The sequence below is a fragment of the Pelodiscus sinensis genome, chromosome 18 (assembly GCF_052426305.1).
Source record: "Pelodiscus sinensis isolate ZL-2025 chromosome 18, ASM5242630v1, whole genome shotgun sequence".
Taxonomy (NCBI): domain Eukaryota; kingdom Metazoa; phylum Chordata; order Testudines; family Trionychidae; genus Pelodiscus; species Pelodiscus sinensis.
Genome location: NC_143069.1, coordinates 29369050 through 29386408, shown reverse-complemented (window position 1 = coordinate 29386408; position 17359 = coordinate 29369050). Strand labels below are relative to the sequence as shown.

At 50.3% G+C, this 17359-nt stretch overlaps 2 protein-coding genes across 2 annotated transcripts in view; one reads left to right on the top strand and one right to left on the bottom strand.

The window, feature by feature from the left end:
* Window positions 1–17359, top strand: part of LOC142823756 (alpha-1B-glycoprotein-like) — a 415238-nt gene that overhangs the window by 262979 nt on the left and 134900 nt on the right. The gene's annotated exons all lie outside the window — the stretch shown is intronic.
* On the bottom strand, window positions 16127–17065 carry LOC142823750 (olfactory receptor 1f45-like). Its single transcript, XM_075915072.2, has one exon. It carries the CDS (start codon window positions 17063–17065, stop codon window positions 16127–16129), a length of 939 nt encoding a protein of 312 aa, XP_075771187.2.

The following is a 17359-nucleotide window of genomic DNA, read 5'->3' as shown; positions in this document are numbered from 1 at the left end:
TAAACAAACCCAATTCTTTCAGCCTTCCTTCATAGGTCATGTTCTCTAGACCTTTCATCATTCTCGTTGCTCTTCTCTGGGCCCTCTCCAATTTCTCCACATCCTTCTTGAAATGCGGTGCCCAGAACTGGACACAATACTCCAACTGAGGCCTAACCAGCGCAGAGTAGAGCAGCAGGCAACCAGCAGAGAGTCCGGTGACGTGAGATGAGACAGCTGGTGGAGCGTGGTGGAGTGTCGTAAAGTGCCCCCTATCTATTCTCCCACCCCCATTTCTACCCAGGTTGGGAAGTGAAACCCTGCGGGTGAACTTTGGGACTATGGGTGGCATGGACCAGGGACAGAGACTTTTGGGATGTCAGACTCTTTGGACTTCAGGTGATTCTTGGCTGGGAAGGGGGGGGTTTAGCTCATGTTTGTGTTATGAACTCTGTTTCTGGTGTTTTCCCCAAGTTAATGACATATGACTTCTCTCTCTCTGTCTCATTAAATGTTTCTTTCCTACACTCAGACTCAGTTCTTGCAAGTGGGGAAGCATTGCCTCTCAGAGGCACCCAGGGGTGTGTGAATTTCCCAGATTACTGGGTGAGGGCTCGAGCCGGTTCTGTGTGAGATGGACCCCAAGATATTGAACCCGGCAGAAGGGTTACATACCTTTACAGCAGGATTGTGAACCATTAACAACTACTCTTTGGCTGTGTCTACATTGGCAAGATTTTGCGCAAAAGCAGTAGCTTTTGCGCAAAATCTTGCCACCTGTCTACACTGGTATGGATGCTTTTGCGCAAAAGACGTCTTTTTGTAATGTACAAAATCAGTGGTTCTTGCGCAAATACTCCGACACTCCCACTCAGGGATAAGCCTTCTTGCGCAAGTATTCTTGTGCAAGAGGGCCAGTGTAGACAGACAAGTTAAATTCTTGTGCAAGAAAGCCCGATGGCTAAAATGGCCGTCGGAGCTTTCTTGCACAAGAGAGCGTCTACATTGGCACGGATGCTTTTGCGCGAAATACTTTTAACAGAAAATTTTTTCTGTTAAAAGTATTTGCACAAAATCATGGCAGTCTAGACACAGCCTTTGAGTATGGTTAACCAGCCAATTATACACCCACCTTATAGTAGCCCCATCTAAGTTGTATTTGCCTAGTTTATTGATAAGAATATCATGCGAGACCGTGTCAAATGCCTTACTAAAGTCTAGGTTTACCACATCCACTGCTACTCCCTTATCCACCAGACTCGTTATCCTATCAAAGAAAGCTATCAGATTGGTTTGACATGATTTGTTCTTTACAAATCCATGCTGGCTGTTCCCTATCACCTTACTACCTTCCAAGCATTTACAGATGATTTCCTTAATTACTTGCTCGATTATCTTCCCTGGCACAGAAGTTAAACTAACTGGTCTGTAGTTTCCTGGGTTGTTCTTGTTTCCTTTCTAATAGATGGGCACTATATTTGCCCTTTTCCAGTCTTCTGAAATCTCTACCTATGCATTAGTTTCACCAGCCTCATGTCTGAGAGGAAAAGAACCCAGGTGTCCAGGAGAAGCTGAGGGGGCTCACACATCTTGGGTATAAAGTCCATGCCCAGAGAAGCAATGGAGCCATGGGCTGAACTCACATGCCCCAAGCCAGAACCTGCCTCCCTGCTCTCCTTAGGGCTGTGGCCACATCCTTGTTCCTCAGACAGTAGATGGTGGGGTTCAGGGTGGGCACTAACACTTTGTCCAAGAAGGTCACTTGCTGGTCATGGCCTTGGCTGTTACTGGAGTCTGGGTGGAAATAGAGCTGAATGTTAGCAACACCATGGTCAGGTGGGAGCTGCAGATGGAGAGGGCCTTGCGCAGGCCTTGGGCAGAGCGCAGGCGGGCCACAGCAACCCCAATGCGGACATAGGAGACCATGATGAAGGCAAAAGGGAACCCCCACACCAAGACACCATCAGTGTAGATCATAAGCTCAATGGTGAGGGGCTGTGTGCAGGAGAGGAGCAGGAGGGGTGGCAGGTCACAGAAGAAATGCTGTAGGCAATTGTCGCAGTAGCGCAGATTGGCAGCCATGACTGTATACATCAGGGCATGTGGAATCACCACGGCCCATGAAGCAGCCACCATCTTGAGGCACAGGGACCGTGTCACCATGGCGGCGTAGCGCAGCGGGTCGCAGACGGCCACGTAGCGGTCACAGGCCATGGCAGCCAGCAGGTAGTTCTCCATGTATCCCATGGAGAAGTACATGAAGAGCTGGGCCATGCAGCTGGTGAAGGAAATGGTCCGGTGCTGGGTCAGAGCATGCACAGGCACTGGGGCAGGGAGCCTTTTGAGTGCGAGAGGCCAGTTATCAGGTTCCCCTCTGTCTTCTTTTGTCTAGGACAATCATGCCCCATTTTTCTAACCTGCCACAGCAGGATTTCTAAACTTTTTCCCTTTGTCTGTTCTCCCCAGACTCTCTCCCATTTGCCCACAGCTTGTCTGGACACACAGGTCCATGTGGGTATGTCTACACTACAGCACTAATTCGAACCAACTTAATTCGAATTAGTTAATTTGAACTAAGCTAATTCGAATTAGCGCATGTAGACCTAAAAACTAGTTTGAATTAGCGTTTTGCTAATTCGAACTAGCATGTCCACATTGAGTGGGCCCTGAACTGAGGTTAAGGATGGCCGGAAGCAGTGCCGGCAGGGCATCAGGTTAGGACTTAGAGCGTGGAGCTGCTGCCTCAGGCTAGCCAAGGGCTGTGCTTAAAGGGTCCCGACCTCCACCCTGGACAGACAGTTCTCAGGGGTTCCCCGCTCACATGTCTAACTCGATGAGGGACAGCAAAGCAGTCCTGTCTTGGAGTGCCCTGAATGCCCACACTCGGTGCATCTCAGCACTCGGCCATCAGCCTGGCTGCACTTGCCGCAGGCTGCCATCCGGGGGGAGGGTCAATCGGGGGGCTGCAGGAGAGGAGCCCGCAGAGCCACCCCAGTCCTCCCCATCGGGGGCTTGTACCCCATTCCTCCCTCACCTCCTTCCACTTACTCCTCCCTAGCCCCCCTTCCTGATGTACAAAATAAAGGACACGTGGGAGACTGGGAAAAGGAGGTGGGAGAGGGGAAGAGAGAGGGTGGGAGAGGGGAGGGCAACTAAAATGTTCAGGGGTTTGGAACAGGTCCCATATGAAGAGAGGCTAAAGAGACTGCGACTTTTCAGCTTAGAAAAGAGGAGACTGAGGGGGGATATGATAGAGGTCTATAAAAGCACGAGTGGGGTGGAGAGGGTGCATAAAGAAAAGTTCTTCATTAGTTCCCATAATAGAAGGACTAGAGGACACCAAATGAAATGAATGGGTAGCAGACTTCAAACTAATAACAGAAAGTTCTTCTTCACAAAGCAAATAGTCAACCTGTGGAACTCCTTGCTGAAGGAGGCTGTGAAGGCTAGAACTATAACAGAGTTTAAAGAGAAGTTAGATAAATTCAAGGAGACTGGGTCCATGGAGTGCTATTAGCCAGGGGATAGAAATGGTGTCCCTGGCCTCTGTTTTGGAAGGCTGGAGATGGATGGCACGAGACAAATGGCTTGGTCATTGTCTTCGGTCCATCCCTTCCGGGGTAGCTGGTGTTGGCTGCTGTTGGCAGACAGGCTATTGGGCTAGATGGACCTTTGGTCTGACCCAGTACGGCCATTCTAAGCTCAGGACTCAGGGTTGGGGGTCTCACTGGACCACCTTGATTTTCATGCAAACCTGCTCCTGGGTGGCCAGGCTGGCAGCTATACTGCCCTAGATGGCCACTTTCCTGTGCCTAGTGCGGAGGTTGTGGATGAGGTCAACGACGTCCGCACTAGACCAGGCGGGCGCCCGCATCTTGCGGCCCCGGGTAGGCTCCTGGGAGCTGCCAGCCTGCTCCCGGGAAGAGGCAAAGGGCTGGGTGGCAGCGGGTGGCTGGCTTGTGCCGTGCTAGGTGCAGGGTCTGCTAGCTGGGTGATGGCAGGCTTGAACCTGGCACGGGCACCATAGCCAGACCGTGCTCCTTTAATGGCTCCGGGGCCGGGAGGGGGGAAAAAGAGTTTCCCTGGTGTTGCCCAGAGTGGCCACCAGGGAAAGCTGGGGAGGGCTAGCCTCCCACTAGTTCGAATTAAGTGGCTACACAGCCCTTAATTCAAACTACTTAATTCGAACTAGGCATTAGTCCTCATAGAATGAGGTTTACCTAGTTCGAATTAAGAGCTCTGCTAGTTCGAATTAAGTTCGAACTACGGGTTTGCCTGTGTAGCGCCTATCAAAGTTAATTCGAACTAACGTTTGATAGTTCAAATTAACTTTGCAGTGTAGACATACCCTAAGAGTGACCCAAAAAAATTAGTAGGCAGCCCATTTAAAAGGACCCGAAGGCAGTGTTTCTCCACCCAGCGCAGGGTCAGCCTGTGAAAGGCCTTGTTAGAGGACGTTCTGAAGGTGAAGACCATTACAGGGTTCAAAAACAAACTAGATATGTTCATGGAGGACAGATCCATCAATGGTCCTTAGCCAGGATGGGCAGGGATGGTGTCACTAGCCCCTGTTTGGCAGAAGCTGGGAACAGGCAATAGAGGATGGATCCCTTGATGATTCCCTGTTTTGTTCTGTTCATTCCCTCTGGGGCACCTGGTGTTGGGCACCTACAGCGGACAGGATCCTGGGAGGGATGGACCATTGGACTGACGCAGTCTAAACGCTCTTATGTTGAGATTGTTGAGTGTTCGGGCCAATCTGTAATAAGAACATTTATACATCTATACAAGAGGCCTTGGGGCTGATCCTGCATGGCCATGCCCTTGGGAACAGGCCTTAATTTACCCCTTTTCCATGGAAAGATTTGGGCTGTGTATATTTGTGTGTGTGTAGGTGGGCATGACCCTACCTATGTTTTAGCTTTATCAGCCTCATGTGTGAGAGGAAAAGAACCCAGGTGTCCAGGAGAAGCTAAGGGGACAGACACATCTTGGGTAGAAAGTCCAGGCCCAGAAAAGCGATGGAGCTTGACTCACATGCCCCAAGCCAGAACCTTCCTCCCTGCCCTCCTCAGGGCCGCGGCCACATCCTTGTTCCTCAGACAGTAGACGATGGGGTTCAGGGTGGGCACCAACACTTTGTCCAAGAAGGTCACTTGCTGGTCATGCTCCTGAGTGTCGCTGGAGTCTGGGCGGAAATAGAGCCACATCACGATGCTGAATGTGAGCAACACCATGGTCAGGTGGGAACTGCAGGTGGAGAGGGCCTTGAGCAGGCCTTGGGCAGAGCGCAGACGGGCCACAGCAACCCCAATGCGGACATAGGAGGCCAGGATGAAGGCGAAAGGGCTCAGCCACACCGAGAAACCCACAGTGTAGGTCACCAACTCAGTGGTGAGGGGCCGGGCACAGGAGAGGAGCAGGAGGGGCCGCATGTCACAAAAGAAATGCTGCAAGTGGTTACTGCAGTAATGCAGATTTGCAGCCATGACAGTGTGAAGCAGGGCGTGTGCAATCACCACGGCCCATGAAGCAGCCACCATCTTGAGGCACAGGGACCGTGTCACCACGGCGGCGTAGCGCAGCGGGTCGCAAACGGCCACGTAGCGGTCGTAGGCCATGGCAGCCAGCAGGTAGTTCTCCATGTTGCCCACAGAGAAGAACATGAAGAGCTGGGCCATGCAGCTGGTGAAGGAGACGGCCCGGTGCTGGGTCAGGGCGTGCATCAGGGTCTGGGGCAGGGAGATGGAAGCGAAGCTCATGTCCACCACTGCCAGGTGGCTGAGGAGAAAATACATGGGGCTGCAGAGCTGGGGGTCAGTCACCACCAGCCCCAGCAACAGGGAGTTGCCTGCCAAGTTCACCAAATAGGTGACCAGGAGCACCACGATGATCAGCAGGTCCTGCTGTTCGGACAGACCCAGGAGCACAAACTCAGAGACAGACGTCCAGTTTCCCACATCCATGGTGGGGGCCGAGGCAGCACCTGAGCAGGGCAGAGAAGGGAGTTGACAGTGAGGTGACGCGCTGACACATTCCGCCTGTCGCTTGTTGGGAGCCAGGTCCTGTTCGGTCGTCTTTGGGGAACGGTTTAACAGCTTGATCTCGATTTAAACTGTCCCACAGTGGAGACACCCATTCAACCCTGGCTCTGTTCTGCTCATGGGCACAGACCATCGCTGTGTAAATGTGCAGCGTCTCTGTGGTCTGACCGTGCGTCGCTGGGACTCAGAGACTCTGGATTTGGTGATCGTCTTCCTGCTAAACTGACACCCTAGCTCTGGCCAGCCAGCAGCGTTTTGAGTGCGAGAGGCCAGTCATCAGGTTCCCCTCTGTCTTCTTTTGTCTAGGAAAATCATGCCCCATTTTTCTAACCTGCCAGAGCAGGATTTCTAAACTTTTCCCCTTTGTCCGTTCTCCCCAGACTCTCTCTCATTTGCCCACAGCTTGTCTGGACACACTGGTCCACGTGAGAGCTCACCAGCGCCAAGCAGAGTGGGACACTCCCTTTCCATATCAAACCCACGACGCTCCTGTTCCCTCCCCAGCCTGTGAGCACAGTATTCTCAGAGCTGCTTCACGCACAGTCAACCTGAGCCATTACCCCCAGACACCTGTCAACTGTGCTATACCTTTCCCAGTTAGTTCCCAGTTTGCAGCTACATCCTGGACTTTCCCACCATAAGTGAAGTATTTCAACCTTTTCTTTTTCTCAGTTCTGCCTTGTTGAATTCAGACTGAGCATCCAATTAGCCAAAGGGGCACCAAATTTCCATCCTGTGCATTTATCCTGTCCTCCAAACACCTTGCAGCTCCTCCCAGGATGGGGTCAGCTGTACTACCAAAGCAGGAAACAAAATTGCACAGCGGTTCTTTGGCCTAGCAGAGAACGGTCGGACCTGAGCCAGTGACTGGAAATGGCAGCTAGACACAGTGGCTGTGACAGCAGGGATGCAGGATTTCTGAAAAACCTACCTGAGAGACCAGAGGGGCTTGGTTTGCTCAGTTCATCCAAAAGCCGGCAAAGAGGGGACTTGGTACGAGTTTAGAAACACACACAGAGCACTTTTTCTGCATCTGTCTCCTGCCTGCAGCCCTGCCCCTCCACAACGCGTTATGGGAAATGTGGCCTGAGCAGGGGCTCGGGAACATGTCAGACTCCAGAAAAGTCTCCTGTGCAGAGAGGATAGAAAGCTGAGTGGGGTATAAAGTGCAAGCTGGACCATGATGCAATGAAAATGGGACAGAGAAAAGAGCTTGAGGGATTCTGTCCTCCCTGTCTCTTGGCATAGCAACAAGGAGACAGCCCATGACATTAAATTCAAATATGGACCAAAGACATAGTCACACATTCAGGAACTGGGGAACTCATCGCCACACGATGGTGTCCAGGCTGAAACTTATCAAAATGAAAAGAGGGAATGGACATTTCCTAAGCTGTGAGGAATATCACTCAAACAAACGAACAAACGGTTGTGGGAGGGATATTAAACCTCATGATGCTGGGTTTTATGAAAACACTAAGGCTGTGTCTACACTGGCATGAATTTCCGGAACTGCTTAAAACGGAATACTATTCCGTTTTCAGTTTTTCCGGAAAAGGAGCGTCTACATTGGCAGGCTGCTTTTCCGGAAAAGCCCTTTTTCTGGAAAAGCGTCTGTGGCCAATGTAGACGCGCTTTTCCGGAAAAGAGCCCCGATCGCCATTTTTGCGATCGGGGCTTTTTTCTGGAAAAGACTACTGGGCTGTCTACACTGGCCCTTTTCCGGAACAGTGTTCTGGAATAATGACTTATGCCCGAGCGGGAGCAGAATAGTTTTTCCGAAATAGCGGCTGATTTTGTACAGTAGAGCGTCATTGCTTTTCCAGAAATTCAAGGGCCAGTGTAGACAGCTCGCAGCTTATTCCGGAAAAGCGGCTGATTTTCCGGAATAAGTGGCCCAGTGTAGACACAGCCTAATGGTCAGGAAGTAATGTCAATAGGAGTAGGGCTGATCCCCACCTGCCTCTGCAGGTTTTTAAACTTTGTGCCATTTGCTCAGCTGAGAGATAGATTCTGAATGGGAAGGGGGTTTGTTTTGACCCAGTCTGGCCATTTGTACACTAGAGACCCTCCTTCCAACTCACACAAACACTCACACATCCTTCATGAGACATCTTTGATGACCAACACTGGGCCGTGATCTTCCTCCGCCAACCCCATCTTTCCCTCAACAAATTTCCACCTGCACAGGTCAGAAGTTCTCCACCAGATGAGATATTTGCCGCCTCTTACCAAAGAGCGCTAGGGAAGTCAGTCCACAGTGACATTTCATACTGACAGGGGCTTGTTTATGCTGCTCTGCGTACTATGCACAGATGTGTCAGTGCAACGGCCACATTTCAAATGTTTCATTTTATAATTTATCTGATACAAAGGAGAACGTCAATGACAGCGAGTGTGACGCCTTCCTATCATTCCTTAGGATTTCCTAAGCAAGTCCTTGAGAAGTGAGGAGAAACATATGCGGGGAGGCAAAACAAATCAGCGTCCTGAAAGGGATGCAGTTGTCTGGAAAGGCTGGGAGCCAAAACTAGAGCTCTCCCTGCATTTCATTTCCAGCACGACTCTTTTAAACAAGCACCCCATTTTGGCTGAGAAAAGGCAGGCGTGGTGAATCCATAGCACCCGCTAGCAGATTGTGTCACTCACTAATTACGCTCCTAGTTATATAATCAGCCTTTGTTTCCAGGCTGATTTTGTCTGGCTTCAGCGTCCGGCCATAACGCATCCCATCCCACTGGCCCCCTTAGAAACCTTCCATGTTATCCCAGTCCCCAGGAACACGGAACCTTTGCAGGGAATGCAAAGGACCCCACAGAGAACTCAACCGAATTCAATACAGTTGCCAGAGGATATAGCGGGAAATGGCCCCTTTTCTCCATGACAAGCCTTGGAAATGTTGGGGAAAAATGCTCCATTTTGCAGGGCCTTCTTCAGGGGGCTGGGCACAACACACGTCCGCACTGCGAGCTCTCGGTTAGAGCCCCTGACACTGTGGAGAACCTGTGGAAGGTCACAAGGGAGACAGACGCTGGTTGTCCAAAGATCCCCACCCACCCCCCAAATGAGGGAAGGATGCAGAATGGAGACAGAATTTAGTCTGAGTGGGGACCCACCAGTGCCTGGGACCCTGTTCCAGGAACCGTCAAAACACCTGTCTAGACAGAGAGACTGGTGAGGCTGCCCACAGAGGGGAGGGGCTGGGTGAGGCCTGTCAAAGACGACTGTGGATGGGGAACATCTCTATACAAGAGGGATAGAGGAACACAGGAGACGTGGGGGGTTTCCCTGCTGTGCTGGGCCCTTCCCCTACATGCCCCCATTCAGATGCCATCCCAGCCTCTCCCCTGCGGTGCCCCCAACACACACCCTGATACCCAGCCTCACCTCCGACAAGGATGCTTGGCACCTGCTTGCCCTCTGCATATGCAGAGGAACGGCCGCTCCTCTGTGAAGATGAACCCCAGAAACCAGTCCCCAGGGGCAACAGAACCAGCCTTAATTAGCCTCTGGGGAACTTTGACTAAGAAAACATTCATTAGTGCTCATCTGAGCTGTCCCCTGGGTGTGGGCACGGATGATCTCTGAGATCCATGGATTGCTGTCATCATGTCTCCTCATGGACCATCATAAGCAGCCAGTCGCCAAGTCCCCTAAATCTCTCCCCTGTGCCGTCCAAACCCCATACATGGCAATGCACAGGCATTCCACTTCCTGCCCCTGAAAAGAGGCAGAGTGCCTCAGTCTACCAGTGTCTCTTAAGTCCCCCTCCACACGCTCTTGGACCCCATCCTTGAGCACTCCTAACAAGAGCACTGATGGCTCATGTAAGGAAGAACTGAGGGTTTCAGAAGCACCAAAAAAGAACAGTTGCAAGACATCAGGAGGATCCCGGCTTGCCAGGCCAGCCTTTGCAATAGTTATTGCCCTAACTAAGAAAGCCAGGTTGCCTCTTCCCCTGAAGGTCAAACACCCGGATCCGGGTTCTTCTGGGTCCGGCCAGCTAATACAGTCACTGACCTGCGATAGTTTCCATTGACCGATCTGAAGGAATCTGCACGGTGCAATGCCCCAGCGACTCATTTCTCCTCTAAACTCAGTAATCCAACAGTCCCTGTTACCCCATTATACCTGCCCTAGTATAACATACCTGGCTGGCTCACAAAACTCAGTCGTCCTTCAGGGCAAAGCCCAGAGCCTCTCCACCTCTTGAGAGTGAACCTCGGCTCACCAGCCCTCTCGCTTCATGCCATGGGCTCTGCCCAGCATGTCCAAGCGGGACAGATTGAGACACGAATACAACTCAGTCTCGTTTAGTCATCACCTGGAGCCTAGCACAAGAAGCCCTCAGCTTCACCAAGAGAAAGGAAGGTCCCATAGATCAGTGGTCACCCACTAGTAGATTATGCTCATGCTAATGGATTAAATAAAGATACTGGATGGCTGGGACATTATCAGCCTACCAAACAATGAAGGTGCCAATGACTCTTTGTCTGTACAGTATCTGCTGTTATTACTCTTCTTCTCTGTTGCCTACTCATGGTTCTTATCTGCCTCTTTTGACTATCCAGTCTTTAGGTCCTTATGACGATTTGTTTTTCCTGTTACATTCCAGCTCCGCTTTCCCCTTGATATTTTTATACCCACTGCTTCTTCTTGTTTTCCTCCCTCCCATTCCCCTCACCCTGCTCCTTTCTCCCTTATTTGTTTTAGTTCTGGACATCTAACACTCTGGTCATCTGAAGAAATGGGCTGTGCCCATGACAGCTCATGATACCATCTACATGTTTTGTTAGTCTTTAAAGTGCTACCAGACTATTTATTGTTTCTTTGTTTATCCTGTACAGACTAACTCACCCACCGGCTGAAGCTTAGAGATCATTATGTCAGCCTAGACTAGGGATGTTAAACTGTAAGTAATTGACTAACTGAATAATCGATGCATAAGAACATAAGAGCAGCCATACTGGGTCAGACAAAACCTCCTCTAATGACACCTCATTCTAGAACAACTCCTCTGATTTGTCACCTGAAAAGAATGGCTCACGTTTGGGAATCACCCCAATATCCTCAGCTGTGAAGACTGAAGGAAAGAATTCATTTAGCTCCTCTACAATGACTTTATCATCACTGAGTGCTCCTTTAACATCTCGATCGTCCAAGGGCCCCACTGGTTGTTTAGCTGGCTTCCTGCTTCTGATGAACTTAAAAACATTTTGCTATTACCTTTTCAGTTTTTGACTAGCAGTTCTTCAAAATCCTTTTTGGCTTTTCTTATTATATTTTTACACTTCATTTGACAAAGTTTATGCTCCTTTCCATTTTCTTCAGCAGGATTTGACTTCCACTTTTAAAAAGATGCCATTTTATCTCTTACTGCTTCTTTTACTTGGTTGTTAAGCCACGGTGGCACTTTTTTGGTTCTCTTACTATGTTTTTTAATTTGAGGTACACATTTAAGTTGGATCTCTATTATGGTGCCTTTGAAAAGTTTCCATGCAGCTTGCAGAGGTTTTACTTTTCTCACTGTACCTTTTAATTTATGTTTAACTGTCTTCCTCATTTTTATGTAGTTCCCCTTTCAGAAATTAAATGCTACTGTGTTGAGCTGCTGAGGTGTTTTTCCCACAACAGGGGTGTTAAATTTTATTACATCGTGGTCACTATTTTCAAGCGGTCACGATTGTATTTACCTCTTGAGCCAGATCCTGTGCTCCACTTAGCACTAAATCAGGAATAGCCTCTCCCTTTATGGGTTCCAGAACTAACTAGTGAGAGAAGCAGTCATTTAAGATATCAGGGAATTTTACCTCTGCATCCTGTCCTTTGGTGACATGTACCCAGTCAGTATGGGGATAGTTGAAATCCCCCACTAATATTGAGTTTTTTAATTTAATAGCCTCTCTAATCTCCCTTAGCATCTCACAGTCACTATCAGTGTACTGATTAGGTGGTTGATAATATATCCCTATGGCTATATTCTTATTATTGGAGCATGGAATTACTATACATAGAAATTCTATGGAACATTTAGGGTCATTTACAATTTTTACTTCATTTGATTCCACATTTTCTTTCACGTATAGTGCCACTCCCCCATTTTGCACCGAATATTCAATTACTCGATAGGGCGCCTCCACCTTTAAAGTGTAGCAATAACCCTGCCCCCCAGAGATTGTGCAGCTCTTGGGGGAAATTGAGGCACACACAGGCTTCTTACAAAATAGTACAGCCGATTCCCACTCTGGCCCAGCATTGCTCCCACACACGGTGGAGCAGGGACACTCGCCCTGCTTCCTTGGACAGATGGGGAAGGGGAGTTAATGTGGGACAAACATTCGGGCTGGGACTTGCAGTGGAAACTTTTAACTAACCTCTCCACATCCTCCTGGCGAATTAAGCACCAAACAGTCACCCAAAGGGGGAGGGAAGCTGCATCCTGGGCCTTTTTAAAGCCACACTGAGAGGTTTTCCTACAAAATCTGCTCTGTCAATTGTTTGGGGGCAAGGTCCTGGAAATCACACTGGCCGACCACCATGTTTTAATCTGGCCGGGGCAGCTGTGAAATTAGACGCCTTTCTAAAATCCACCTTTTTATGCCAATAATGGGGCATGGGCTATACCCTAGCAATGGTGGGGGTGATCATAGAATCATAGAATCATAGGACTGGAAGGGACCTCGAGAGGTCATCGAGTCCAGCCCCCCGCCCTCAAGGCAGGCTCAAGCTCCGTCTACACCATCCCTGACAGATGTCTATCTAACCTGTTCTTAAATATCTCCAGAGAGGGAGATTCCACCACCTCCCTTGGCAATTGATTCCAATATTTGACCACCCTGACAGTTAGGAATTTTTTCCTAATGTCCAATCTAAACCTCCCCTGCTGCACTTTAAGCCCATTACTCCTTGTCCTGTCCTCAGTAACCAAGAGGAACAAATTTTCGCCTTCCTCCTAGATCATGGGGAACTGTCCGACATTGGCACCTGTAAATCTAGTAAGTGCCCCTATTCCTCTCTGTCCCTTTCCTATACACTCTCATGCTTCAGGGAGCGGATCAGGGAGGTTTTCCAGCACCCCTCAGATGCACAAAGGCCCAGATGAATTTTGGGGTTTGTTTTGCCCCCTGCACTCTCCTCTTATGGGAACGTTGAGATATTTCAGAGAGGCCCTGTCTGAAGGTCTAACTGAAGGCCCTATTTCTGTCCTCAGTATTGACTTGCCTCAGTTTAAAGATAAATGGCCTGGGGAACGGGTTTTTCCATCTTCTTGAGCTGGCTGGGACAATCGAGGCATATCTCCACTGGTCGATTCCCTGCCATCCTTCGAGGCCGTTGGCATCACCAGACACCCATAACGCTGGAGTCATTATGAAAGGGATAGGCAATATGAGAGTAAATATCATGTTGCCTCTTTTTAAATCAATGGTGGCCCACATCTTGAATACCGTGTGCAGGTGTGGTCACCCCATCCCAAAGATGAAATTCTGAAATGGTTAAAGATAAAGAAAAGGGCAACAAAAATGACGAGAGGTATGGAACAGATTTCATATGACATGAAGTTAATAAGACGGGGAGTTTTCAGATTGGAAATCAGACAATTAAGGGGAAAGAAGAGAGAAATTTATCAAAACATGACTCATGTGGACAAAGTCAATAAGGAAGGGTTTTTTACTTCTTACAACACATGAACCAGAGGTCACAAAATGAAGTTAACAGGTAGCAGGTTTAAAATGAAGGGTTTTTTTTTCAGAAAGCTCATAGTTAACTTGTGGAACTCCTTGCCATAGGATGTTGTGAAGGCCAAGATTATAACAGGAAACAAACAAGAACTAGATACGTTCCTGGAAGACAGGTCCATCAATGGCAGCTAGGATGGGTAGGGAGCTGGGAATGGGTGGCAGGGGATGCATCACTTGATGATTCCCTGTTCTGTTCATTCCCTCTGCAGCACTTGGTACTGGCCACTGTTGGGAGACAGGATGCTGAGCTAGGTGAACCTTTGGTCTGACCCAGTCTGGCTGCTTTTATGTTCACACCTTTGACTCTTTACGTCCAGAGATTCTATGTAAGGGTATGTCTACACTACAAAGTTAATTCGAACTAACGGACGTTAGTTCGAATTAACTTTGATAGGCGCTACACTAGCGCTCCGCTAGTTCGAACTTAATTCGAACTAGCGGAGCGCTTAGTTTGAACTAGGTAACCCTCATTCTACGAGGACTAAGCCTAGTTTGAACTTACTAGTTTGAATTAAGGGCTGTGTAGCCCCTTAATTCAAACTAGTGGGAGGCTACCCCTCCCCAGCTTTCCCTGGTGGCCACCCTGGGCACCACCAGGGAAACTCTATTGCCCCCCTCATGGCCCCGGACCCCTTAAAGGGGCACGGGCTGGCTACGGTGCCCGTGCCACGTTCAAGCCTGCCAGCACCCAGCTAGCAGACCCTGCACCTGGCACGGATTGAGCCAGCCACCCGATGCCCCCCAGCCCTCCACGACCTCCGCACTAGGCACAGGAAAGTGGCCGTCTAGGGCAGGAGAGCTGCCAGCCTGGCCACCCAGAAGCAGGTGTGCATGAAAATCAAGATGGTCCACTGAGACCCCCGACCCTGAGACCTGAGCTTACAATGGCCGTACTGGGTCAGACCAAAGGTCCATCTAGCCCAGTAGCCTGTCTGCCGACAGCGGCCAACCCTAGGGACCCAGGAGGGGATGGACCGAAGACAGTGACCAAGCAATTTGTCTAGTGCCATCCCTCTCCAGCCTTCCACAAACTTTGGGCAGGGACACCACTCCTACCCCCTGGCTAATACCACTCCATGGACCCAACCTCCATCACTTTATCTCACTTCTCTTTAACCTCTGTTCTAGTTCTAGCCTTCACAGCCTCCTGCAGCAAGGAGTTCCACAGGTTGACTATTTGCTTTGTGAAGAACAACTTTCTGTTACTAGTTTGAAGCCTGCTACCCATTCCTTTCCTTTGGTGTCCTCTAGTCCTTCTATTATGGGAACTAATGAAGAACTTTTCTTTATGCACCCTCTCCACCCCACTCATGCTTTTATAGACCTCTATCCTATCCCCCCTCCGTCTCCTCTTTTCTAAGCTGAAAAGTCCCATTCTCTTTAGCCTCTCTTCATATGGGACCTCTTCCAAACCTCTGATCATTGTAGTTGCCTTCCCCTCTCCCACCCTCTCTCTTCCCCTCTCCCACCTCCTTTTCCCAGTCTCCCCGAGTTTTGTTCAATAAAGAGAGATTCTATTTTTGACCACACGTTTTCTTTATTTTGTACATCAGGAAGGGGGGCTAGGGAAGGGTAAGTGGAAGGAGGTGAGGGAGGAATGGGGTACGAGCCCCCGATGGGGAGGACTGGGCTGGCTCTGCGGGCTTCTGGGGGTGGAAGCTCTCCTGCAGCCCCCCAATTGCCCCCTCTCCCCAGATGGCAGCCTGCAGCAAGTGCAGCCATTCTGATGGCCGAGTGCTGTGATGTGCCCAGTGTGGGCACTCAAGGCACTCCAAGCCAGGACTGCTTTGCAAGCGGGGAACCCCTGAGAACTGTCTGTCCGGGGTGGGGGTTGGGTCCCTTTAAGCACAGCCTTCGGCTAGCCTGAGACAGCAGCTCCACGCTCTAAATCCTCATCTGATGCCCTGCCGGCACTGCTTCCGGCCATCCTTAACCCGGGTTCAGGGTCCACTTAATGTGGACATGCTAGTTTGAATTAGCAAAACGCTAATTCGAACTAGTTTTTTAGTCTGGATGCGTTAGTTCGAATTAGCTAAGTTAGTTCGAATTAGCGCTGTAGTGTAGACATACCATAAATTACTACAACAGGCCTTGGGGCTAATCCGGCTTGGCCATGCCCTTGAAAACATGTTTTAATTGACCCCCCTTTGTATGAAAAGACTCAGGTGTGTGTAGTTGTGGGTGTCCCTGCTGCTGTGCACATGTGTTAGTTCCACCAGACTCATCCCTGAGGAGAAAAGAACCCAGGTGTCCTGGAAGAGCTAAGTGGGAAGGCTCCCCAGGTAACTCTTGGGTGGACAGTCCATGCCCAAAGGAGCAATGCGTGGAATGCTGTCTGTGCAGCCATGGAGCCACAGGCTGGTCTCATTTGCCCCAACCCAGGACCTTCCTCCCTGTCCTCTTCAGAGCTGCAGCCACGTCCTTGTTCCTCAGGCTGTAGATGAGGGGATTCAGGGCAGGTGCCACAGCGGTGTAGAAGACAGCCGCCACCCGGTCCTTCTCCTGGGTGTCACTGGTGTCTGGGTAGAAGTAGGGTGAAGTCACAGTGCCATAGAAAAGTATCACCACAGTCAGGTGGGAGCCGCAGGTGGACAGGGCCTTGCGCAGGCCTTGGGCAGAGCGCAGGCGGGCCACAGCCACCCCGATGCGGATGTAGGAGGCCAGAATGAAGGTGAAAGGGGCCAGCACCAGAAGGACGCCCTCGGTGTTGATCACCAGCTCAATGGTGATGGGGCGGGTGCAGGAGAGGTGCAGGAGGGGCGGCAGGTCACAGAAGAAATGCTGCAGGCGGTTGCCACAGTAGCGCAGCCGGGCAGCCATGACAGTGTGCAGAAGGGCGTGAAGAAGCACCACGACCCAGGAGCCAGCCACCATCTTGAGGCACAGGGACCGTGTCACCACAGCGGCGTAACGCAGCGGGTTGCAGACGGCCACGTAGCGGTCATAGGCCATGGCAGCCAGCAGGTAACCCTCCATGTTTCCCACAACCACGCAGATGAAGAGCTGGACCATGCAGCTGGTGAAGGAGATGGCCCGGTGCTGGGTCAGGATGTGCACCAAGGCCTGGGGCAGGATGACGGAGACCATGCCCATGTCCACCAAGGCCAGCTGGCTGAGGAGGAAATACATGGGGGTGCGTAGCAGGGGGTTGGTCCACATCAGCACCAGCAGCATGGAGTTGCCAATTACATTCACCAGATAGGTGGCCAACAGCCCTGCGAAGATCAGTGGCTGCAGGTCCTGCCGGTCGGACACACCCGAGAACACGAACTCAGAGACGGACGTCCAGTTGGCCTCGTCCATGGCAAGGGGCCACAGAGGCACCTGAATGGGGAAGAGAGACGTGTCGGCAGTGATGTAACATACTGATGAATTATGCCCTAGCGCTCTGTGGATATTGATTTAAATCTGTCCCACCTTAGAGACTCCAGCCATCCCTCACTTATTTCTGGTAGTGTTTGCTGGCCTTCACTGGTAAAAATGTTCACCTTCTGTCTCCACTGTATTTGTCTAGCTTCTGCCTCCAGACTCTGCCCTCTGTGTTTTTTAGTCTGCTATATTAACACTCTACAGGTAAACCAAGCACTCCTTATTGTC